This window comes from Salmo salar, chromosome 02, assembly GCF_965601325.2.
Source record: "Salmo salar chromosome 02, fSalSal1, whole genome shotgun sequence".
Taxonomy (NCBI): Eukaryota; Metazoa; Chordata; class Actinopteri; order Salmoniformes; family Salmonidae; genus Salmo; species Salmo salar.
The window spans coordinates 85,297,477-85,324,404 of NC_138292.1; the positions used below are offsets into that span (position 1 = coordinate 85,297,477).

A 26,928-nucleotide genomic window follows, 5' to 3' on the forward strand; every position below is an offset into this window, starting at 1 on the left:
CACAGCAGCATGTGAAATGTATTGTCAATCAGTGTTGCTTCCTAAGTGGACAGTTTGATTTCACAGAAGTGTGGAGTTACATTGTGTTGTTTAAGTGTTCCCTTTATTTTTTTGAGCAGTGTATTTTTGTTCAGTATAAACATTAGTTGATTAATGCAACATATTTTGTTCTGAATATCAATAAAATGTGGAACACCAATATTTCATATCGACTGGTACACCATAGACCTATGTGCTTATTTTGTTTGACTGAAGTAATGTAAAATTGTGTCCTAAAATGATTTTGCTGCGTTACCAACTCCAGTCAGCAGAAGGGTGATGTGGGCTATTTGCGTGACGTAGAAAATAGTGGACATGACGCCGCAATCCAACAACAACAAAGATGGAGGCACGCTACTTTACATCAGGTAGTGAACTAACTATTTTGCTAGCATTTTTTTTAATTTACATTTGAGAACTCTTTATTATATATATAACTTTTTGTTAAATATCCAGGGACCTAACGTTAAATTCAGTGTGCTAGCTTGCTAGCTGCCCATAGCTAATTCTGTTTGATAAGTCCCAGCCAGCTAGCTAACGTTAGCTACCTATTAGCCTTTACGACCGAGCGTTGAGGCACAGACAATATATTCGGTTGAGCTAACTACCCTTAGCTACTAACTAAAAGTAACAATATTGTGGAGGAATTAGACTAAAATAACCTAGACCGACATTTCCAGACTCCAGAAAAGTGATTAACGAACGTCAGTTACCTCGTTTACACAAATCTAATCACTATTCGACTGGTCAGCTGTGTTTTAGGTGACTGTAACGTTAGTGTCGCCTAGCCTGTCTAGCGGTCAGCTAGCTATTCCAGCGCCGCGGACCAACTGGCCCAGCCATGAGCTCGCTAAGCTACTTCACCCCGGCCCGAGAGGAAGAGCTGCTGTGGTCGGGGAACGCAGGCGCAGCCACCGGACCTCAACCCAGCACCCTCGGAGGAGAGGAGGCACGGCGCTTCTATCAAAGCCTCATAGAAGAGGGGGATGGAGGGGAGAGACGAGGAATGGAGCAGAGGGGAAGAGAGGGAGCGAGAGAGAGGAGGGGAAGAGCAGGGCAGCACGTCCAGGTACCACAAACACAACAAATATAGCCTAGTAGCTACATCATCTATGATCATGACATGTATGATTTAACAATAAAGTATTTCATCAGTATATATACACAGTACCAGTCAAAAGTTGACACCTACTCATTCCAGGGTTTTTGTTAATTTGTACTATTCTCTACATTGTAGAATACTATTGAATACATCAACACTATGAAATAAGACACATGGAATCATCACCAAAGAAGTGTTAAACAAATATATATATATTTTATATTTGAGTTTCTTCAAAGTAGCCACCCTTTGCCTTGACAGCTTTGCACACTCCAGATGCATCAGTCAAGCATCTGCTGATTGACCGAAATGTAACTAAAGTACTCTTTCCCACAGGCTAGCAGGCAGCAGGCTAGCACCACCAGTGCTACCACGGAGCTGGAGGGGCTAAGACTGCTGCGTTGTGCCCAGGAAGGTGACCTGTCTGGGGTGAGAGGCCTGCTGTCCCGGGGGGTGGATGTCAACTTCCAGGTAGGTAACAGGAGGGATCTGAACCTGGGTCTCCCATGGTGAGAAACCAAGTAGGAGATTAGATTACTAGACTGGGTGACGGAGTGAAAAGTGATTTTCGTTTTTATCACCGGGCTGCTTCCCGGGTGTGAGCCAGGTGCCCCGTTCAAAGCCCACGGAGAAGATGGCTCAAAACAAAAGTGACCTAGGTGAAGCATGTAGACTAGACTAATGAGTAAAGTGGGGCTTTTGATAAAAATGGTTTATTTGCTTGAAAATTGAGTATTCTTACCTCAGGAAGTTGGCTCCTTAATTAGGGAGAATGGGCTTGTGGTAAAGGCTGGAGTGGAATCAGTGGAATGTTAGAAAATACATCAAACACATGGTTTCCATGTGTTGGATGCCATTCCATTTGCTCCATTCCGGCCATTATTATGAGCCGTTCTCTCCTCGGCAGCCTCCTAAGTGTCTTACATATATTTTAAGATTACTGTTCTATTTGAGCAGGGCACACCTCCCTCACTGGTTTCAGTGAGGTTTAATCAAATCACCTCAGTGTCCTGACCATTAGACCATAGCCCGGGTCAACCTGGGGCAGTTTAATCAAATCACCTCAGTGTCCTGACCATTAGACCATAGCCCGGTTCAACCTGGGGCAGTTTAATCAAATCACCTCAGTGTCCTGACCATTAGACCATAGCCCGGTTCAACCTGGGGCAGTTTAATCAAATCACCTCAGTGTCCTGACCATTAGACCATAACCCGGTTCAACCTGGGGCAGTTTAATCAAATCACCTCAGTGTTCTGACCATTTGAACAAGAGGAACTTCCCTCTTTGGCCCGAGGGTGACCCTGATTATTTTTGAAGTCCCAGGCAGGACTACCTCATCAGGAGGAGCCAAACTCACTACATAAGGATGCCGGTAGTACAAGTACTGGATTCATGGTTTGTATTCAATTTTAATAATAATCAAATGCATTGTTCTAAATGCATCTGTTTGCCAGGTTCAATTTAAAAGCTCTATGACAACATTTTCAAAACTCTTAAGATGTGTTTATTGTTTGGTGGAGTATGTCAAGTGAAAATATCAGGTTTCAAGTTTTTATTTTATTTATTGGAACAACCTACCGCAAACTTTTTGCCTTCAGTCCCGTTTCCACTTTAAAACGCTAACATGCCCCCAACAAACCTCCTTCCCATTGCCCTCGAACCAACCTCCTTCCCGTGCCCTCGCCCTCGAACCAACCTCCTTCCCGTTGCCCTCGAACCAACCTCCTTCCCGTTGCCCTCGAACCAACCTCCTTCCCGTTGCCCTCGAACCAACCTCCTTCCCGTTGCCCTCGAACCAACCTCCTTCCCGTTGCCCTCGAACCAACCTCCTTCCCGTTGCCCTCGAACCAACCTCCTTCCCGTTGCCCTCGAACCAACCTCCTTCCCGTTGCCCTCGAACCAACCTCCTTCCCGTTGCCCTCGAACCAACCTCCTTCCCGTTGCCCTCGAACCAACCTCCTTCCCGTTGCGCTAGTCTTTAACACCGGTTGTCTTCTCTTACTAAAACTGCTTTACTGAGGAGTGTCTACTACATGACCAAAATGTTCTCTACACATTCTTCTTAATGTCTTTCTCTCCATCGCCTCTCTCTCATCTCCTCTTTCTCTCCCCCTCTCTCTCTCTCCATCTCCTCTTTCTCTCCATCTCCTCTTCCCCCTCTCTCTCTCCATCTCCTCTTTCTCTCCCTGACTCTCTCTCCAGGACAGCTGGTGGTGGACAGGTGTGATGTGTGCAGCGGCGGCAGGGCAGCGGGGTATCGTTAGGCTCCTCCTCCAGCAGGGGGCGGCGTGGGTGGGCGTGGTGGACACGCAGGGCCGGGACGCCAGGGAGCTGGCTAGGATGGCAGGGCATAGCGGGGTCCTAGAGGAACTGGACCACTACGGGTCTCAGCAGGACTGTGACCATGAGACGGGTGACCGGCATGGGAGACAGAGGGGTCAACACAGCCATTACAGGAGAGAGACACAGGACCACAGGTTAGTGAGCCGACTGACTAACTGACCACAGGTTACTGACTGACTGACTGACTGACTGACTGACTGACTGACTGACTGACTGACTGACTGACTGACTGACTGGACTGACCGACCGACCGACCGACCACAGGTTAGTGACTGACTGACTGACTGACTGACCGACCGACCACTAGGTTACTGACTGACTGACTGACTGACTGACCGACCGACCACAGGTTACTGACTGACTGACTGACTGACTGACTGACTGACCGACCACAGGTTAGTGACTGACTGACTGACCACAGGTTAGTGACTGACTGACTGACCACAGGTTAGTGACTGACTGACTGACCACAGGTTAGTGACTGACTGACTGACCACAGGTTAGTGACTGACTGACTGACCACAGGTTAGTGACTGACTGACTGACTGACCACAGGTTAGTGACTGACTGACTGACTGACTGACCACAGGTTAGTGACTGACTGACTGACTGACTGACCGACCACAGGTTAGTGACTGACTGACCACAGGTTAGCGAACACAGACAGCCAGGGACCGTACTGTCATGTGGTCGACCATACTAGACTGACGCAGCCACTTCATGTTTGATTTAACCCACCTGGAAGACCAGGTGTGGTGAATATAGGCAATCCCTGAACTGATCAGTTGGTCAGGTGTGGTGAATATAGACAGTCCCTGAACTGATCAGTTGGTCAGGTGTGGTACCTAGTTGGAACACCATCCTGCAGTATCTGAGGCTCTCCAGGAACAGGCTCTCCTACCTCTGTCCTAGTGTAGAAATAAGACCTGTGATTGAAGGTTTGTTGTCAAGGAGATACTCATTTTTCTCCTCCCTTGTTGCTCCTCTCTCTCTCTGCTCCCTCCCCCCCAGTTCTCCCCCAGCGGTAGCAGCAGTCCAGACCCATCAGAACCAGTCCACCCAGAATCAGACCCAGTGGTGTCCAGTCTGCAGTGTCCACTACTCCTCTCCTCCAGAGACGCACATCTCCTCCACCCTCCACCTGTTCTCTCTCTCCCGCCCTGCCCCCCCTCCCCACTACTGTCTCCCCCCCTCCACCCCCGCCTACCAGATGATGCTGCGCTCCGGATGGACCCCTGGGGGGGGGCTGGGGCCCGCGGGGGAGGGTCACAAACAGCCGGTCCGGACCGTCCTGAAGAGGGACAGTAGAGGCCTGGGGTACGGACCCACACCCCGACCTAAGGTCACACACTTCCAACCTAAAGACCCACAGGCAGTCAGACGGACGGGGAAGGAGGGTCGGGGAGAGCGGGGGAGGAGGGGGATAAAGGAGGAGAGTAGGAGGGAGGAGAAGGACAGGAACTGGGAGAGGGACTTCCGCTCTTCCTTTAACACCTTTGACCCCTGACCTCTAAATGCTGGCTCAGGGAACACATGTGATCACCTGTTGTAGCCAGTTTCTCTCTCTCTCTCTCTTTCTCTCTCTCTCTCTCTCTCTCTCTCTCTCTCTCTCTCTCTCTCTCTCTCTCTCTCTCTCTCTCTCTCTCTCTCTCTCTCTCTCTCTCTCTCTCTCTCTCTCTCTCTCTGTAGTGTACACTCTGCTCTCTTATGTTGCATAGCAAATGCACCAGGAAGAGTAGCTTTTGCAACAGCTAATGGGGATCCTAATCAAATACCAAAGGGTCTGAATACTTATGTAAATAAGGTATTTCAGTTTTTTATTTGTAATAAATTTGCAAGCATTTCTAAAAAGCAGTTTTTGCTTTGTCATTATGGGGTATTTGCTCCACTCTACCTGTTCCACAGGGCCAAGGGCCCATTTATGGCTTGATAATGAAGTGTTACTCTACTGAGGAGTTACACTGGGGCTTGATAATGAAGCGTTACTCTACTGAGGAGTTACACTGGGGCTTGATAATTAAGTGTTACTCTACTGAGGAGTTACACTGGGGCTTGATAATGAAGTGTTACTCTCCTGAGGAGTTACACTGGGGCTTGATAATGAAGAGTTACTCTACTGAGGAGTTACACTGGGGCTTGATAATGAAGCGTTACTCTACTGAGGAGTTACACTGGGGCTTGATAATGAAGCGTTACTCTACTGAGGAGTTACACTGGGGCTTGATAATGAAGTTTTACTCTGTTACCGAGGAGCTCCACTTGGGCTTGATAATTAAGTGTACAGGATGGCAACAACAACTGCCCGAGTTACACCAGGAACACACAAGCCCTCCATCAGTGCTCCGACTGTCCGCAATAGGCTGAGAGAGGCTGGACTGAGGGCTTGTAGGCCTTTTGTAAGGAAGGTCCTCACCCCAGACATCACCGGAAACAACGTCGCCTACAGGCACAAACCCACCGTCGCTGGACCAGACAGGACCGGCAAAAAGTGCTCTTCACTGACGAGTTGCGGTTTTGTCTCACCAGGGGTGATGGTTTCGGATTTGTGTTTATCGTCGAACGAATGAGCGTTACACCGAGGCCTGTACTCTGGAGCGGGATCGATTTGGAGGTGGAGGGTCCGTCATGGTCTGGGGTGGTGTGTCACAGCATCATTGGACTGAGCTTGTTGTCATTGCAGGCAATCTCAATGCTGTGCGTTACAGGGAAGACATCATCCTCCCTCTTGTGGTACCCTTCCTGCAGGCTCATCCTGACATGACCCTCCAGCATGACAATGCCACCAGCCATACTGCTCGTTCTGTGCGTGATTTCCTGCAAGACAGGAATGTCAGTGTTCTGCCATGGCCAACGAAAAGCCCGGATCTCAATCCCATTGAGCACGTCTGGGACCTGTTGGTTCGGAGGGTGAGGGCTAGGGCCATTCCCCCCAGAAATGTCTGGGAACTTGCAGGTGCTTTGGTGGAAGAGTGGGGTAACATCTCACAGCAAGAACTGGCAAATCTGGTGCAGTCCATGAGGAGGAGATGCACTGCAGTACTTATTGCAGCTGGTGGCCACAGCAGATACTGACTGTTACTTTTGGTTTTGACCCCCTTTTTGTTCACGGACACATTATTCCATTTCTGTTAGTCACATGTCCGTGGAACTTGTTCAGTTTATGTTTCAGTTGTTGAATCTTATGTTCATACAAATATTTACACATTGTCATGACGTTGGCCTCTTTTGGTACACGGAGGACAGTTGACCCCCTCCCTTTTGCACCACCACCCAACCTACCTTCCCCCCCAATCCACCCTGTGTGTAAAGGGTTGTAAAAACTCTAAAATTCCAGTAGAGTCTCTGGCCACATGGCCCATAGAGAGACACAGGAAATTCTTCCAACTCATAGAATTGGAGAGCCAAGCGACATTTTGTGTTCTGGAGAAGGTATGGAAGATTGGTGAAGAATCCAGCTACGAACTGATCCGCTTGGTACAATTTTGTGATACTCAGAAGAGACAATATAGCCATATTACCATAAAACTGTTTATATAATAGCATCAGCTTGAGACTTGCATCATAATGGTTGTATAGAATGTATTAATAAGGATAAAGCTTTTATAATACATTGAGATGCTATTGTACTGATGTTAATGTGATAGAATTGTATTTCTGTAACCAAGTCTAGCTCAGTCATAGGCACGCCCCAGGGACACATACAGGACCAGGCGTCATTTGACAAGCCTGTTCGATGGGCACTATAAAACACCCCCTGATTTACATTTCTTCAGACCAGGCCCCCACTCCATGGCCAATAGGTTTTACCATCCAATTCCTCTACTGAAAGTGAACCATACCACGTGGTTAACTTTTAGACTATTGATACCGACAGAATAAGAACAAGTCTTTGATATTAATTATTAGTCTGCAGCTAAGTAAATTATATCATTGAACGCGAAGACCAACGAAACAACCATTCTATGACGACATTAATGAATGTCGCTCTGAAAGAACCATTCTAACCGAGAGAGAGAGAGAGAGAGAACGCGGACCAAACTCCCCAACAGAACCGAACTCTCCAACCAGAATCAGAACGACACACTGAGCGTAAATATATATTGATTGCAATTGTTCCCGAATGAGTGAGCCTTCAATTGTTAATATTAATGAACTCTGTAGGTGTGCATTCTCAGCTGAACGTTTATGACCCATTGTCTAACAGACCAGCCATGCCTGTTAGCCATTAGCGCACATTACTATACCAATCCTTTGTGACGATAATTACTGTTTGTATGTTTTCTGTTAATTACTTAGTGTAGTAAATAAATGATTTTAAGACAATTGATGTATGGATGATTTTAGTAAAGACTGGGTTCGTGCAGATACAACAATTTACGACGTTTGGAATGAGACTGGACTCGAGGTAAAATACACCATTTAAACCAGAAGATAATCGGCCTATACTATAATAGAATATAATATTATAGTACAGGAAAGTTATATTAGGAAAATTATAGCTTTGTAATCTGAATATTCTCCTTGGTGCCCCTATCTCCTAGTTAATTACAATTAAACGATTAATCAGTTTAATCGCGTGATAATAATTACAGGGAGCTAATTGATAATCATATCTTCAGTTTAATGGTACCACCAAAGACACGACAACATGTTAAGTTTGCTGAAAATAAAACGCAGTTGACATTGAGAGGACGTTTCTTTTGCTGAGTTTAATTAGCTCGTGTGCTTTTCTCATCAAGGAGGGTATTCTATATGCATTATGTTGTTGGGGTCTGTAACCATGGTTACCAGTAACAGTTTCTTCCCATTCAACAGACAGTTCAGTAATAGATCCATGTAATTTCAGTTGATTTGTCTGCCTGCCTGTCTGCCCCTCTGTCTGTCTGCCCCTCTGTCTGTCTGCCTGTTTGTCTGTCCGTCCGTCCGTCTGTCTGTGCATTGGTATATTGGATTGTGTATAAAAGTGGATCCTCCTGATTGTATTTTCCTTCCTTTTTAGACTATATAGGCCTAATAATATTGTTACAATGGTAGGCAACTCTTTCTCTCCTCTGTCTGTCTGTCTGTCTGTCTGTCTGTCTGTCTGTATGGTGACTTAAAGAAAAGTAAAGTTAATGCCTCAACATGCCGAATTTATCTGAACTATGTGAATTTCTGTCGGTGTCCATTTTGAAAGTGCTGAACGAATAGGTCTACTTAGTCACAGCTCATTTGCTTATGCTTAATGATATAAGAACAAATATTATGAGTTTACTGAACCTAAATGTAATAATGTTTGTCTATGGTTCAAAAGTCTAAACTCATTGCAGCGTTTGTTGTTATTGAAGGAGAATGCGGTTCTTATTGAGTTACACAAATCCACAAGGAGTCAGTAGAAGCCATGTTTATTTAAGCAAGTCAGCCATATCAGCTATGTTTTTTTTTAAAAGCAGTAAATGAGGCTGAATGAACTGTTTAGCTGCCAGACAAGGCTCAGCTGATAGCCAGGTGTAGCAGTGGTAAGGATTCACTCCATGGTGCTGAAAAGAAAGCTCTGCTGTTGGGACAGCTTTATGTAGGCCATAACAGTTTGTGGGCACCGTTTGTCACTGTTATAGCTCAATTAATATATTGTTTAGTGTTGTGTAGTGGCTTTTCTGGCATGCATCTACAACAAAAATGTTTGCCTCACCAAGATTTACATGCTAACACCGGCCCTGGCCAAGGTAGAGTACATGATCAGTGAATATATTAAATGTACAGGCTACAATGTGGGGATCTCATGCATGGTAATAACTACCTGTATATACGACGATAAAGTTATATTATATTCTACTCAATTCATAGGCTTCATTGATGCCTTTCAGAGTGTCTTGAATTCAATACAACCGGCTATGATAGCTGAGGTTCATAGCTGGTTCATAGCTGAGGTTCATAACTAGCTAGCAAATATTGACGTTATAATATTGACATTTAACAGTCGTGTGTAACAGTCATTTTGTCAAATTTCTTTGGGTGATTAATGATTAACTGGTGGAAACAATTAAAAACAACTGTTGTGAACTCATATTTATACCAACCGTTGTAGGGTCCGTACACAGATCGGCATCAAAGCTACACATCCCATAGGCATACAGTTATTTTTATCCTCCACTACACAATAAGCAATAAAATAGCTAGCTACGTTACGTCAGCTGCATTGTATGGCAAATATCACCAAGGCATATTTGCTGGCAGCATTGTGGTAAAGTCATCTCTGGTAGGTAGAATGGTGAAACTAATTTTAGTGTTTGTTTGTAATTTGCACAGCCAGGCACAGAACACCACACAGCCAGGCACAGAACACCACACAGAAAGGCACACAACACCACACAGAACACCACACAGCCAGGCACAGAACACCACACAGCCAGGCACAGAACACCACACAGCCAGGCACAGAACACCACACAGAACACCACACAGCCAGGCACAGAACACCACACAGCCAGGCACAGAACACCACACAGCCAGGCACAGAACACAGCCAGGCACAGAATTCCACACAGAACACCACACAGCCAGGCACAGAACACCACACAGCCAGGCACAGAACACAGCCAGGCACAGAACACCACACAGAACACCACACAGCCAGGCACAGAACACAGCCAGGCACAGAACACCACACAGCCAGGCACAGAACACCACACAGCCAGGCACAGAACACAGCCAGGCACAGAACACCACACAGAACACCACACAGCCAGGCACAGAACACAGCCAGGCACAGAACACCACACAGAACACCACACAGGCATGACGTTAGTGAAAAAAAAAAACATTGCCAAACAAAATCTTTCGCAACAATGGTTAGGTTATAATTTAATTGTGCAGCATACCAATATACCTACTCAATTATTTCTGGTCTAAGGATTTATCTGTAGAGTTCTATGTCAGTTATTCTGATCCTGTCAGAAAGAGCCAGAGGAAGAAACACACAACCTCAGACTAGTTATTACCTCAACTACCGGTACCCCCTGTATATAGCCTCCACATTGACTCTGTACCAGTACCCCCTGTATATAGTCTCCACATTGACTCTGTACCAGTACCCCCTGTATATAGTCTCCACATTGACTCTGTACCGGTACCCCCTGTATATAGCCTCACTATTGTTATTTTACTGCTGCTCTTTAATTGCTTGTTACTTTTATTTCTTATTCTTATTTGTAATATATATATATATTTCTCTTTATTTATTTTAAACTGCATTGTTGGTTAAGGGCTTGTAAGTAAGCATTTCACTGTAAGGTCTACACCTGTTGTATTCGGCGCATGTGACTAATAAAATTTGTATTTGATTAGACAGAAATCACATTATGTTAAAACATTTTATAAAGCCTGAAAAGCTAAGCACATGTATACAGCTGTGACTAAAGACCTTAATTTGAAGAAGTTCTGAGATCGCTGTGTGTTGTTCATTCAAAGTCTACAAAGCCATCAAGCACGTTTTGTGAGCACGCCCCCATCTACTTTAGCGGGTGTTATTTGCATTCGCTATGAACGCCGGACATTTAGTGGCTTACTACTAGCAGACAAACACACAGGAACCAGTGAAATGAAAAATTCTAACTTGTGGATTGGATAATTGTGATGTTTATGATAAAAATGTAATGTGGTTAATATAGTAAGGGGTATATTATATATATATGGTAAGGAGTATATTATATATATTATATATATGGTAAGGAGTATATTATATATATGGTTAGGAGCATATTATATATATTATATATATGGTAAGGAGTATATTATATATATATGGTAAGGAGTATATTATATATATTATATATACGGTAAGGAGTATATCATATATATGGTTAGGAGCATATTATATATATATATGGTAAGGAGTATATTATATATATTATATATATGGTAAGGAGTATATGCCATGGCAGAGCCAGAGTGAAATTCCCCTTTATATCCAGAGGAACACTTTTTACACATGTCACTTTGGCTACATCGATTTCTAGCAATCAAAGTGCTCTCATCTCTCTGTAGATCATTCACCACCAGCTCTCCCTGCTCACCTCTCACACAATCTCCCTTCTCTCGCTCTCTCTCTCTCTCTCTCTCTCTCTCTCCCCTCTATCTCTCTGTCTCTGTCTCTCTATTGCTGGCTCTCTGTCTCTCTCTCTCTCTCGCTCTCTCACTCTCTCTGGTATCATGAATCAGCACTCTTCTACCCTGCTGAACGGAATAAAGAAGCAGGCAGATAAAGACAAGGCCATCGAACTGAAGGAGAGAGTCCTGACCTCTGACCTCTGAACCCTAACCTCTGAACCCTGACTTTTCACCTTACACCTCTGAGTCTTGATTGTAATACACACACACACATATACATATACTGCTCAAAAAAATAAAGGGAACACTTAAACAACACATCCTAGATCTGAATGAAAGAAATAATCTTATTAAATACTTTTTTCTTTTCTCCCTACAACGCCTGGGCATGCTTCTGATGAGGTGGCGGATGGTCTCCTGAGGGATCTCCTCCCAGACCTGGACTAAAGCATCCGCCAACTCCTGGTCAGTCTGTGGTGCAACGTGGCGTTGGTGGATGGAGCGAGACATGATGTCCCAGATGTGCTCAATTGGATTCAGGTCTGGGGAACGGGCGGGCCAGTCCATAGTATCAATGCCTTCCTCTTGCAGGAACTGCTGACACACTCCAGCCACATGAGGTCTAGCATTGTCGTCCATTAGGAGGAACCCAGGGCCAACCGCACCAGCATATGGTCTCAGAAGGGGTCTGAGGATCTCATCTCGGTACCTAATGGCAGTCAGGCTACCTCTGGCGAGCACATGGAGGGCTGTGCGGCCCCCCAAAGAAATGCCACCCCACACCATGACTGACCCACCGCCAAACCGGAGGATGTTGCAGGCAGCAGAACGTTCTCCACGGCGTCTCCAGAGTCTGTCACGTCTGTCACGTGCTCAGTGTGAACCTGCTTTCATCTGTGAAGAGCACAGGGCGCCAGTGGCGAATTTGCCAATCTTGGTGTTCTCTGGCAAATGCCAAACGTCCTGCACGGTGTTGGACAACCCCCACCTGTGGACGGCGGGCCCTCATACCACCCTCATGGAGTCTGTTTCTGACCGTTTGAGCAGACACATGCACATTTGTGGCCTGCTGGAGGTCATTTTGCAGGGCTCTGGCAGTGCTTCTCCTACTCCTCCTTGCACAAAGGCGGAGGTAGCGGTCCTGCTGCTGGGTTGTTGCCCTCCTACGGCCTCCTCCACGTCTCCTGATGTACTGGCCTGTCTCCTGGTAGCGCCTCCATGCTCTGGACACTACGCTGACAGACACAGCAAACCTTCTTGCCACAGCTCGCATTGATGTGCCATCCTGGATGAGCTGCACTACCTGAGCCACTTGTGTGGGTTGTAGACTCCGTCTCATGCTACCACTAGAGTGAAAGCACCGCCAGCATTCAAAAGTGACCAAAACATCAGCCAGGAAGCATAGGAACTGAGAAGTGGTCTGTGGTCCCCACCTGCAGAACCACTCCTTTATTGGGGGTGTCTTGCTAATTGCCTATAATTTCCACCTGTTGTCTATTCCATTTGTACAACAGCATGTGAAATGTATTGTCAATCAGTGTTGCTTCCGAAGTGGACAGTTTGATTTCACAGAAGTGTGATTGACTTGGAGTGACATTGTATTGTTTAAGTGTTCCCTTAATTTTTTTGAGCAGTGTATATATACAGTATTCACACCCCTTGACTTATTCCACATTTTGTGTTAAAAAATATCTAATTTACATAAGTATTCACACCCTTGAGTCAAAACATGTTAGAATCACCTTTGGCAGTGATTACAGCTGTGAGTTTTTCTGGGTAAGTCTCTAAGAGCTTTGCACACCTGGATGGTACAATATTTGCCCATGATTGTTTTCGAAATTCTTCAAGCTCTGTCAAATTGGTTGTTGATCAGCCATTTTCAAGGCTTGCCATAGATTTTCAAGCTGATTTAAATCAAAACTGTAACTCACTTGGCCACTCAGGAAGATTCAATGTCTTCTTGGTAAGCTACTCCGGTGTATATTTAACCTTTTATGTTATTGTCCTGCTGAAAGGTGAATTTGTCGTCTGGAAAGCAAACTGAACCACGTTTTTGTCTAGGATTTTGCCTGTGCTTAATTCTATTCCATTTCTTTTTATCCTTAAAAAATTCCCTAGTCCTTGCCAGTGAAGCACACCCATAACATGATGCAGCAACCACCATGCTTGAACATATGAGAGTGGTACTCAGTGCTGTGTTGTGTTGGATTTGCCACAAACATAAGGTTTTGTATTCAGGATATAAAGTTAATTTCTTTGCCATATTTTTTGCATTATTACTTTAGTGCCTTGTTGCAAACAGGATGCATATTTTGGAATATTTGTATTCTGTACAGGCTTCCTTCTTTTCACTCTGTCATGTATGTTAGTATTGTGGAGTAACTATAATGTTGTTGATCCATCCTCAGTTTTCTTCTATCAGAATCATTAAACTCTGTAACTGTTTTAAAGTCACCATTGGCCTCATGGTGAAATCCCTGAGCGGTTTCCTTCCTCTCTGGCAACTGAGTTAGGAAAGACGCCTGTGTCTTTGTAGTGACTGGGTGTATTGATACACTATCCAAAGTGTAATTAATAACTTCACCATGCTCAAAGGGGTATTCAATGTCTGCTTTTTTGTACCCATCTACCAACAGGTTCCCTTCTTTGCGAGGCATTAGAAAACCTCTATGGTTGAATCTGTGTTTGAAATTCACTGCTCGACTGAGAGACCTTACAGATCATTGTATGTGTGGAGTACAGAGATGAGGTAGTCATAAAATAATCATGCTAAACACGATTATTGCACACAGAGTGAGTCCATGCAACTTATGTGACTTGTTAAGCAAATCTTTACTTCTGAACTTATTTAGGCTTGCCATAACAAAGGGGTTGAATACTTATTCACTCAAGACATTTCAGATTTTCATTTTTTATTATTTTGTAAAAGTCTCTAAAAAACATAATTCCACTTTGACACACTTCACTTTGTGTGAAGGCCAGTGACACTAAATCTCAATTGAATACATTTTCATTTCAGGCTATAACAATAACAAAATGTGGAAAAAGTCAAATGGTGTGAATACTTTCTGAAGGCACCATGTATAGTATAATATATAGTATAATATAATATAATATTCCACTTAACAGACACTTTGATATTTTTTAAGGCTATACCTGCTTGGAGTCAGTAGTTGTGGTCAGTAGTTGTGGTCAGTAGATGTGTGGTCAGTAGTTGTGGTCAGTAGTTGTAGCCACTAGTTGTGGTCAGTAGATGTGTGGTCAGTAGATGTGGTCAGTAGTTTTGGTCAGTAATTGCGGCCAATAATTGTGGTCAGTAATTGTGGTCAGTAGATGTGTGGTCAATAGATGTGTGGTCAGTAGATGTGGTCAGTAGTTGTGCGGTCAGTAGTTGTGTGGACAGTAGTTGTGGTCAGTAATTGTGGTCACTAGATGTGTGGTAACCAGTTGTGGTCAGTAGTTATGGTCAGTAGTGGTGTGGTCAGTAGTTGTGGTCAGTGGTTGTGGTCAGTAGTTGTGTGGACAGTAGTTGTGTGGTCAGTGGTTGTGTGGTCAGTAGTTGTGGTCAGTAATTGTGGTCACTAGATGTGTGGTCACCAGTTGTGGTCAGTAGTTATGGTCAGTGGTTGTGTGGTCATTGGTTGTGGTCAGTAGTTATGTGGACAGTAGTTGTGTGGTCAGTGGTTGTGTGGTCAGAAGTTGTGTGGCTGTGGTGAGTAGTTGTGGTCAGTAGTTGTGCAGCAAGTAATTTTGGTCAGTAGTTGTGTGGTTGTGGTGAGTAGTTGTGGTCAGTAGTTGTGTGGTTGTGGTGAGTAGTTGTGGTCAGTAGTTGTGTGGCTGTGGTGAGTAGTTGTGGTCAGTAGTTGTGCGATCAGTAGTTGTGTGGTCAGCAGTTGTGGTCAGTAGTTGTGTGGTCAGTAGTTGTGTGGTCAGTAGTTGTGCGGTTGTGGTCAGTAGTTGTGTGGTCAGTAGTTGTCTGGTTGTGGTCAGTAGTTGTGTGGTCTGTAGTTGTGTGGTTGTGGTCAGTAGTAATGCGGTCAGTAGTTGTGGTCAATAGTTTTGTGTTTGTGGTCTGTATGTGGTCAGTATGTGTGGGAGTAGGTGTTGTCAGCAGTTGTGTAATTGTGGTTGTGGTCAGCAGTTGTGTAATTGTGGTTGTGGTCAGTTCTTTGTGTTGCAGGTTCTTTGGGCCCTACAGTATGGACGTGGTCACCAGCACAGCCTTCAGTGTGGACATTGACTCTCTGAATACCCCTCAGTAGTTTTGTGGTTGTGGTCAGTTATTGTGTCATCAGTGATTTTGGTCAGTAGTTGTGTGGACAGTTATTGTGTGGTCAGTGGTTGTGGTCAGTGGTTGTGGTCAGTAGTTGTGGTTGTGCGGTCAGGTGTTGTGGTCAGTTATTGTGTGGTTGTGGTCAGTAGTAGTTGTTGTTGTGTGGTCAGTAGTTGTGCTCAGTAGTTGTGTGGTCAGTAGTTGTGGTCAGTGGTTGTGCGGTCAGTAGTTGTGTGGTTGTGGTCAGTAGTTGTGTTCAGTGGTTGTGTGGTCAGTAGTTATGGTCAGTAATTGTGTGGTTGTGGTCAGTAGATGTGTGGTCAGTAGATGCGGTCAGTAGTTGTGGTCAGTAGTTGTGTGGTCGGCAGTTGTGGTCAGTAGATGTGGTCAGTAATTGTGGTCAGTAGCTGTGTGGTCACTAGTTGTGGTTAGTAGTTATGGTCAGTAGTGTTGTGGTCAGTAGTTGTGTGGTCAGTAGTTGTGGTTGTGCGGTCAGGTGTTGTGGTCAGTTATTGTGTGGTTGTGGTCAGTAGTTGTTGTTGTTGTGTGGTCAGTAGTTGTGTGGTCAGTAGTTGTGGTCAGTGGTTGCGCGGTCAGTAGTTGTGTGGTTGTGATCAGTAGTTGTGTTCAGTGGTTGTGTGGTCAGTAGCTGTGGTCAGTAATTGTGTGGTTGTGGTCAGTAGTTGTGGTTACGTGGTCAGTAGTTGCGGTCAGTAGTTGTGGTCTGTGGTTGTGTGGTCAGTAGTTGTGTGGTCGGTGGGTGTAGTCAGTAGTTGTGGTCAGTAGTTGTGGCCAGTGGTTGTGCGGTCAATAGTTGTGTGGTTGTAGTCAGTAGTTGTGTGGTCAGTAGTTGTTGTCTTTAGTTGTGGTCAGTGGTTGTGTGGTTGGTGGTTGTGGTCAGTAATTGTGTGGTTGTGGTCAGTAGTTGTGGTCAGTGATTTTGTAGTCAGTTATTGTGTGGTCAGTAGTTGTGTGGTTGTGGTCAGTAGTTGTGGTCAGTGGTTGTGGTCAGTGGTTGTGGTTGTGTGGTCAGTAGTTGTGGTCAGTAGTTGTGGTTGTGTGGTCAGTAGTTGTGTGGTCAGTAGTTGTGTGGTCAGAAGTTGTGTTGTCAGTTGCTGTGGCCTGTAATTGTGTGGTTGTGGTCAGTAGTTGTGGTTGTATGGTCAGTAGTTGCGGTCAGTAGTTGTTGTCTGTGGTTGTGTAGTCAGTAGGTGTGTGGTCAGTAGCTGTGGTCAGTAATTGTGTGGTTGTGGTCAGTAGTTGTGGTTACGTGGTCAGTAGTTGCGGTCAGTAGTTGTGGCCAGTGGTTGTGCGGTCAGTAGTTGTGTGGTTGTAGTTGTGTGGTCAGTAGTTGTTGTCTTTAGTTGTGGTCAGTAATTGTGTGTTCAGTGGTTGTGGTCAGTAATTGTGTGGTCAGTAGTTGTGGTCAGTAGTTTTGTAGTCAGTTATTGTGTGGTCAGTAGTTGTGTGGCTGTGGTCAGTAGCTGTGGTCAGTTGTTGTGGTCAGTGGTTGTGGTTGTGTGGTCAGTAGTTGTGTGGTCAGTAGTTCTGGTTTGTGGTTGTGGTCGGTAGTTGTGTGGTCAGTAGTTGTGATCAGTGGTTGTGCGGTCAGTAGTTGTGTGGTCAGAAGTTGTGTTGTCAGTAGCTGTGGTCAGTAGTTGTGGTTGTATGGTCAGTAGTTGCGGTCAGTAGTTGTTGTCTGTGGTTGTGTGGTCAGTAGTTATGTTTTAGCATGGTCTGTGCCATCGTTGCTAATATAGATTAATAAAGAAGAATCTCAACTGTATTTCCTTGATTCCTGGCGTCCTCTATCCCTATCTCCTTCTCAAAACCCGTTGGATGAGAAGGACTGCGATGAATCATGGAAATGCAATTGAGATTTTCCCTTGCCCTGTATTCAACTCTATCTCTGTTGACACTTCACACTTCAAGACACTGGGGGATGCTCTAGATCAGTGGTTACGTTAGTATCTAATGGTTCAGGTTAGGACTGGGTCAGGGGAATCTGGTCCTAGATCAGTGGTTAGGTTAGTATCTAATGGTTCAGGTTAGGACTGGGTCAGGGGAATCTGGTCCTAGATCAGTAGCAAAAGGTTCAAGTTAGGACTGGGTCAGGGGAATCTGGTCCTAGATCAGTGGTTAGGTTAGTATCTAATGGTTCAGGTTAGGACTGGGGCAGGGGAATCTGGTCCTAGATCAGTGATTAGGTTAGTATCTAATGGTTCAGGTTAGGACTGGGGCAGGGGAATCTGGTCCTAGATCAGTGATTAGGTTAGTATCTAACGGTTCCGGTTAAGAATGGGGTCTATGGGATCTGGTCCTAGATCAGTGGTTAGGTTAGTATTTAACGGTTCCGGTTAGGAATGGGGGCTATGGGATCTGGTCCTATATCAGTGGTTAGGTTAGTATCTAACGGTTCCGGTCAGGAATGGGGGCTATGGGATCTGGTCCTATATCAGTGGTTAAGTTAGTATCTAACGGTTCCGGTTAGGAATGGGGGCTATGGGATCTGGTCCTATATCAGTGGTTAGGTTAGTATCTAACGGTTCCGGTCAGGAATGGGGGCTATGGGATCTGGTCCTATATCAGTGGTTAAGTTAGTATCTAACGGTTCCGGTTAGGAATGGGGGCTATGGGATCTGGTCCTATATCAGTGGTTAAGTTAGTATCTAACGGTTCCGGTTAGGAATGGGGGCTATGGGATCTGGTCCTATATCAGTGGTTAAGTTAGTATCTAACGGTTCCGGTTAGGAATGGGGGCTATGGGATCTGGTCCTAGATCTGGGCTGGGGAGGGTTATGTAACAGGAGTTATCAGATGAGATTGTAGCTGACCTGACAGGAAGTCGAAAGATCACCCCCACGCAACACACACACACGCCCACACACGCACACACATACAGCTGACCCAGCAGTTTCGAACCAGCTAGTTGGAAATCATGGATACAATATTAAACCTAGTCCTGGACTAAAACACACTTACAATGGACATTACCCATAATGCAAGTTGAGTCCTGGGCCTGTATTAGTTAGAGATTGACATCCAGTGTTATTTCATTTAATATGTTTATTTGAACAGGGACAAGATAAAATCAAATCAAATCAAGTTTATTTGTCACGTGCGCCGAATACAACAGGTGTAGACCTTAGTGAAATGCTTACTTACAGGCTCTAACCAATAGTGCAAAAATGGTATTAAGTGAACAATAGGTAAGTATAGAAATAAAAAGAACAGTAAAAAGACCATCTACAGTTGCGAGGCTATAAAATTAGCGAGGCTACATACAGGCACCGGTTAGCCAGGCTGATTGAGGTAGTATGTAGATATGGTTAAAGTGACTATGCATATATGATGAACAGAGAGTAGCAGTAGCGTAAAAGCGGGGTATACTATATATAACACAAGTGTCGGAAGCGGGAAGTGATGCGTTGCACCAGATTTAGCCAACTGCTCATTTACATCTGCAGTCCTCGAAATACATTGATATATGCTATGTCATGTCATGTTATGTCATGTCATGTTATTCTCTATAGATCCCTTTGGAGATGGACAACAAGCATATTCTGATGCCCAAACAACCAATCAAACTGAGGCTGGAGCCCCATAGCAACACCCCTAGCAACACCACTGCTGATTTTCTGAAGAGTCCACTAACAACATGACATTTACATTACATTTAAGTCATTTAGCAGACACTCTTATCCAGAGCGACTTACAAATTGGTGCATTCACCTTATGATATCCAGTGGAACAACCACTTTACAATAGTGCATCTAAATCTTTTAAGGGGGGGGGGGGGTTAGAAGGATTACTTTATCCTATCCTAGGTATTCCTTAAAGAGGTGGGGTTTCAGGTGTCTCCGGAAGGTGGTGATTGACTCCGCTGTCCTGGCGTCGTGAGGGAGTTTGTTCGACCATTGGGGTGCCAGAGCAGCGAACAGTTTTGACTGGGCTGAGCGGGAACTGTACTTCCTCAGAGGTAGGGAGGCGAGCAGGCCAGAGGTGGATGAACGCAGTGCCCTTGTTTGGGTGTAGGGCCTGATCAGAGCATGAAGGTACGGAGGTGCCGTTCCCCTCACAGCTCCATAGGCAAGCACCATGGTCTTGTAGCGGATGCGAGCTTCAACTGGAAGCCAGTGGAGAGAGTGGAGGAGCGGGGTGACGTGAGAGAACTTGGGAAGGTTGAACACCAGACGGGCTGCGGCGTTCTGGATGAGTTGTAGGGGTTTAATGGCACAGGCAGGGAGCCCAGCCAACAGCGAGTTGCAGTAATCCAGACGGGAGATGACAAGTGCCTGGATTAGGACCTGCGCCGCTTCCTGTGTGAGGCAGGGTCGTACTCTGCGAATGTTGCAGAGCATGAACCTACAGGAACGGGTCACCGCCTTGATGTTAGTTGAGAACGACAGGGTGTTGTCCAGGATCACGCCAAGGTTCTTAGCACTCTGGGAGGAGGACACAATGGAGTTGTCAACCGTGATGGCGAGATCATGGAACGGGCAGTCCTTCCCCGGGAGGAAGAGCAGCTCCGTCTTGCCGAGGTTCAGCTTGAGGTGGTGATCTGTCATCCACACTGATATGTCTGCCAGACATGCAGAGATGCGATTCACCACCTGGTTATCAGAAGGGGGAAAGGAGAAGATTAATTGTGTGTCGTCTGCATAGCAATGATAGGAGAGACCATGTGAGGATATGACAGAGCCAAGTGACTTGGTATATAGCGAGAATAGGAGAGGGCCTAGAACAGAGCCCTGGGGGACACCAGTGGTGAGTGCACGTGGTGCGGAGACAGATTCTCGCCACGCCTCCTGGTAGGAGCGACCTGTCAGGTAGGACGCAATCCAAGCGTGGGCCGCGCCGGAGATGCCCAACTCGGAGAGGGTGGAGAGGAGGATCTGATGGTTCACAGTATCAAAGGCAGCCGATAGGTCTAGAAGGATGAGAGCAGAGGAGAGAGAGTTAGCTTTAGCAGTGCGGAGTGCCTCCGTGACACAGAGAAGAGCAGTCTCAGTTGAATGACTAGTCTTGAAACCTGACTGATTTGGATCAAGAAGGTCATTCTGAGAGAGATAGCAGGAGAGCTGGCCAAGGACGGCACGTTCAAGAGTTTTGGAGAGAAAAGAAAGAAGGGATACTGGTCTGTAGTTGTTGACATCAGAGGGATCGAGTGTAGGTTTTTTCAGAAGGGGTGCAACTCTCGCTCTCTTGAAGACGGAAGGGACGTAGCCAGCGGTCAAGGATGAGTTGATGAGCGAGGTGAGGTAAGGGAGAAGGTCTCCGGGAAATGGTCTGGAGAAGAGAGGAGGGGATAGGGTCAAGCGGGCAGGTTGTTGGGCGGCCGGCCGTCACAAGATGCAAGATTTCATCTGGAGAGAGAGGGGAGAAATAGGTCAAAGCACAGGGTAGGGTAGTGTGAGCAGGACCAGCGGTGTCGTTTGACTTAGCAAACGAGGATCGGATGTCGTCGACCTTCTTTTCAAAATGGTTGACGAAGTCATCCGCAGAGAGGGAGGAGGGAGGGGGAGGGGGAGGAGGATTCAGGAGGGAGGAGAAGGTGGCAAAGAGCTTCCTAGGCGTAGAGGCAGATGCTTGGAATTTAGAGTGGTAGAAAGTGGCTTTAGCAGCAGAGACAGAAGAGGAAAATATAGAGAGGAGGGAGTGAAAGGATGCCAGGTCCGCAGGGAGGCGAGTTTTCCTCCATTTCTGCTCGGCTGCCCGGAGCCCTGTTCTGTGAGCTCGCAATGAGTCGTCGAGCCACGGAGCAGGAGGGGAGGCCCGAGCCGGCCTGGAGGATAGGGGACATAGAGAGTCAAAGGATGCAGAAAGGGAGGAGAGGAGGGTTGAGGAGGCAGAATCAGAAGATAGGTTGGAGAAGGTTTGAGCAGAGGGAAGAGATGATAGGATGGAAGAGGAGAGAGTAGCGGGGGAGAGAGAGCGAAGGTTGGGACGGCGCGATACCATCCGAGTAGGGGCAGAGTGAGAAGTGTTGGATGAGAGCGAGAGGGAAAAGGATACAAGGTAGTGGTCGGAGACTTGGAGGGGAGTTGCAATGAGATTAGTGGAAGAACAGCATCTAGTAAAGATGAGGTCAAGCGTATTGCCTGCCTTGTGAGTAGGGGGGAAGGTGAGACGGTGAGGTCAAAAGAGGAGAGGAGTGGAAAGGAGGCAGAGAGGAATGAGTCAAAGGTAGACGTGGGGAGGTTAAAGTCACCCAGAACTGTGAGAGGTGAGCCATCCTCAGGAAAGGAACTTATCAAGGCGTCAAGCTCATTGATGAACTCTCCAAGGGAACCTGGAGGGCGATAAATTATAAGGATGTTAAGCTTGAAAGGGCTGGTAACTGTGACAGCATGGAATTCAAAGGAGGCGATAGACAGATGGGTCAGGGGAGAAAGAGAGAATGTCCACTTGGGAGAGATGAGGATCCCAGTGCCACCACCCCGCTGACCAGAAGCGCTCGGGGTGTGCGAGAACACGTGGGCAGACGAGGAGAGAGCAGTAGGAGTAGCAGTGTTATCTGTGGTAATCCCTGTTTCTGTCAGTACCAAGAAGTCGAGGGACTGGAGGGAAGCATAGGCTGAGATGAACTCTGCCTTGTTGGCCGCAGATCGGCAGTTCCAGAGGCTGCCGGAGACCTGGAACTCCACGTGGGTCGTGCACGCTGGGACCACCAGGTTAGAGTGGCAGCGGCCACGCGGTGTGACGCGTTTGTATGCCCTGTGCAGAGTGGAGAGAACAGGGATAGACAGACACATAGTTGACAGGCTACAGAAGAGGCTACGCTAATGCAAAGGAGATTGGAATGACAAGTGGACTACACGTCTCGAATGTTCAGAAAGTTAAGCTTACGTTGCAAAAATCTTATTGACTAAAATGATTAAAATGATTCAGTACTGCTGGCTGGTGAAGTAGGCTAGCTAGCAGTGCCTGCGTTGTTGACTTTGTTTGAAAGTGTAGCTGGCTAGGTAACCTCGATAATTACTCTAAACTACACAATTATCTTAGATACAAAGACAGCAAAGACAACTATGTAGCTAGCTAAAACTACACTATTCAAATCGTTCCGTTGTAATGTATTATTAGTTTCTACAGTGCTGCTAGTCGGTAGAAGTTGACTAGCTAGCTAGCAGTTGTTGACTAGGTAGGAGAACGGTGGTGCGGCGCGGCGGACGAAAATAGCTGGCAAATGACCAAATGCAGAAGTAACCAACCCTACCCCACAGTACCCTACTCAACCCTAGAAGTAACCTACCCTAAATACCCTACCCTACCCTAGAGTACCCTACTCTACCCTAAAACACCCTACCCTACAGTACCCTACATACCCTACCCTAGAGCACCCTACCTTACCCTAGAGTTTCAACCCTACCCTGGAGCACCCTACCCTACCCTAGAGTTTACCGCATTACCCTGGAGTATACCATTATACCTTGGAGCATCCTACCCTCAAGTTTTTTATTATTTTATCACCTTTATCTAACCAGGTTGGCCAGTTGAGAACAGGTTCTCATTTACAACTGCGACCTGGCCAAGATAAAACAAAGCAGTGTGACATAATCGACACATAGTTACACATAAACAAACGTAGGACACCCTACCCTACAACACCCTACCCTACCTAGGAGCACTCTACCCTAGAGAACCCTACCCTACCCTAGATTACCCTACCCTACCCTGGAGCATTAACCCTACCCTGGAGTACCCTACCCTAGAGCACCCTACCCTACCCTCAAGTATCCAACCCTACCCTGGAGATTGATAACCCAAGGGTACACTACCCTACCCTGGAATACCCTACCCTAGAATACCCTACCTTACCCTAGAGTGCTCTACCCTGGAATACCCTACCCTCGAGTACCCCACCCTACCCTTGAGTATCCTACCCAACCCTACCCTGGATTACCCTATCCTACCCTACCCTAGAGGACCCTACCCTGCCCTAGAATACCTTACCCTGGAGTATTTAACCCTACCCTGGAGTATCCTACCCTACCCCACCCTACCCTGGAGCACCCTACCCTAGAGTACCCTATCCTACCCCAGAGTACCCTACCCTACCCTGGAGGACCCTACCCTAGTGTACCGTACTATCTATCTATCTATCTATCTATCTATCTATCTATCTATCTATCTATCTATCTATCTATCTATCTATCTATCTATCTATCTATCTATCTATCTATCTATCTATCTATCTATCTATCTATCTATCTATCTATCTATCTATCTATCTATCTATCTATCTATCTATCTATCTATCTATCTATCTATCTATCTATCTATCTATCTATCTATCTATCTATCTATCTATCTATCTATCTATCTATCTATCTATCTATCTATCTATCTATTAATTCTCTGGGTTGTGCTACTACACGGTAACATTCTCATGTCTGTTTATTCTCTGGGTTGTTCTCCTACACTGTAAGAGTCTCATGTCTGTTTATTCTCTGGGTTGTTCTCCTACACTGTAAGAGTCTCATGCTATCTGTCTACGAAGACATTACTGTGTATCCATTTTAAAAGATTGTACAGACATTAGGCTTAATTATGTTCAGTGATCACCAAGTTCACAAATATATGTTGTATGTGAGTGCTTTTTTTTTATTACAATATACTTGCAACATATTGGATTGAGACCAACATGACTCCTAACCCTTACAATAACCCTGCTATAGGCTACTGAATATTCAGGCTGTGATTCAATCCGATTGCACCACGTCAGCACTGCACTTAAAGGCAATGTTCCCACATTTGCGGAGACTGCATACACGGAGACTGCATTCACAGCTCAATCGGAAATTACATTTAAATGGCACATAGCTGACAAAGTGCTGGGATTGAATCCTGGTCTCAGTCTCATGCTTGGTTTGAGTAGGACTTAGAAACCCATTTCCACCAGATAAAAGAAAGATAGTAATACTATGGATGCATTAGGGGTACATGTCTTGTTAAAGTTAGACACCAGGAGGTATTAAATCCATGGCATGATGTCATGTCTGGATCCTGCACACTACTGGCTGGTGGCTGGAATTCTCCTAGAATGTAGAACTCTAGCTGGTGTTCTCTAGAACTGTACTCTAATTCTGTTCCTCTGGGTGTTCTGCTGTCCAGTCATTCCAAAATAGCATCTTTACTGTCTGTTGAAATGATCCCTGTAGCTGCTTTGCTTTAACTTTAATCATCACAAACCAATAAAAATCATCACACTAAAAAACAAGGTTGTCTGTGTATTTATTAGCATCCATAAAACAAAACACATAATCATGAGAACAATCAATATACACTCAGCAAAAAAAGAAACATCCCTTTTTCAGGACCCTGTCTTTCAAAGATAATTCGTAAAAATCCAAAATAACTTCATAGATCTTCATTGTAAAGGGTTTAAACACTGTTTCCCATGCTTGTTCAATAAACAATTAATGAACATGCACCTGTGGAACGGTCGTTAAGACACTAACAGCTTACAGACGGTAGGCAATTAAGGTCACAGTTATGAAAACTTAGGACACTAAATAGGCCTTTCTTCTAACTCTGAAAAACACCAAAAGAAAGATTCCCAGGGTCCCTGCTCAACTGTGTGAATGTGCCTTAGGCATGCTGCAAGGAGGCATGAGGACTGCAGATGTGGCCAGGGCAATAAATTGCAATGTCCGTGCTGTGAGATGCCTAAGACAACGCTACAGGGAGACAGGATGGACAGCTGATCGTCCTCGCAGTGGCAGACCACGTGTAACAACACCTGCACAGGATCGGTACATCCGAACATCACACCTGTGGGACAGGTACAGGATGGCAACAACAACTGCCCGAGTTACACCAGCAGCAAAGAATCCCTCCATCAGTGCTCAGACTGTCCGCAATAGGCTGAGCAAGGCTGGACTGAGGGCTTGTAGGCCTGTTGTAAGGCAGGTCCTCACCAGACATCACCGGCAACAACAACAACTCCTATGGGCACAAACCCACCGTCGCTGGACCAGACAGGACTGGCAAAAACTGCTCTTCACTGACGAGTCACGGTTTTGTCTCACCAGGGGTGATGGTCGGATTCTCATTTATCATCGAAGTAATGAGCGTTACACCGAGGCCTGTACTCTGGACTGGGATCAATTTGGAGGTGGAGGGTCCGTCATGGTCTAGGGAGGTGTGTCACAACATCATTGGACTGAGCTTGTTGTCATTGCAGGCAATCTCAATGCTGTGCGTTACAGGGAAGACATCATCCTCCCTCTTGTGGTACCCTTCCTGCAGGCTCATTGAAATGACCCTCCAGCATGACAATGCCACCAGCCATACTGCTCGTTCTGTGCGTGAGTTCCTGCAAGACAGGAATGTCAGTGTTCTGCCATGGCCAGCAAAGAGCCCGGATCTCAATCCCATTGAGCACGGCTGGGACCTGTTGAATCGGAGGGTGAGGGCTAGGGCCATTCCCCCCAGAAATGTCCGGGAACTTGCAAGTGCCTTAGTCGAAGAGTGGGGTAACATCTCACAGCAAGAACTGGCATATCTGGTGCAGTCCATGAGGATATGCACTGCAGTACTTAATGCAGCTGGTGGCCACAGCAGATACTGACTGTTACTTTGATTTTGACCCCCCCCCCCCCCCCCTTTGTTCAGGGACACATTATTCAATTTCTGTTAGTCACATGTCTGTGGAACTTGTTCAGTTTATGTCTCAGTTGTTGAATCTTATGTTCATACAAATATTTACACATGTTAAGTTTGCTGAAAATAAACACAGTTGACAGTGAGAGGACGTTTCGTTATGTATTGATATATTGATTGATGTTATTTATCAAGACATATTCACAATTTCATTCAACTAGGCTCCCGAGTGGCGCAGCAGTCTAAGACACTGCATCTCAGTGCCAGAGGCATCACTACAGACCCTGGTTTGATTCCAGGCTGTATCACAGCATTGTTCGGGTTAGGGTTTGGTCAGGGTAGGCCATCATTGTAATTAAGAATTTGTTCTTAACTGACTTGCCTAGTTAAAGGTTAAATAAATAAAATAAATATCCACACGTGTGTTTCTTTTCCGATCTTAATACTGCCCTGTGTGACAATTGGATGTAAATACAC

At 45.7% G+C, this 26,928-nt stretch overlaps 1 protein-coding gene across 2 annotated transcripts; it reads left to right on the forward strand.

Moving 5' to 3' along the window:
* The first annotated feature begins 301 nt into the window (after positions 1-301).
* On the forward strand, positions 302-7,808 carry gpank1 (G patch domain and ankyrin repeats 1). Of its 2 annotated transcripts, XM_014185258.3 has the most exons (5): positions 302-407; positions 791-1,108; positions 1,478-1,612; positions 3,345-3,619; positions 4,497-7,808. In XM_014185258.3, exons 2-5 carry the CDS (start codon positions 881-883, stop codon positions 4,990-4,992), a joined length of 1,134 nt encoding a protein of 377 aa, XP_014040733.1. In that variant the 5' UTR covers positions 302-407; positions 791-880; the 3' UTR covers positions 4,993-7,808. The 2 variants fall into 2 exon arrangements, with proteins under 2 accessions (XP_014040733.1, XP_014040739.1); XM_014185264.3 differs by lacking the exon at positions 302-407 and having other exon boundaries at positions 422-1,108.
* Positions 7,809-26,928: the final 19,120 nt, after the last annotated feature.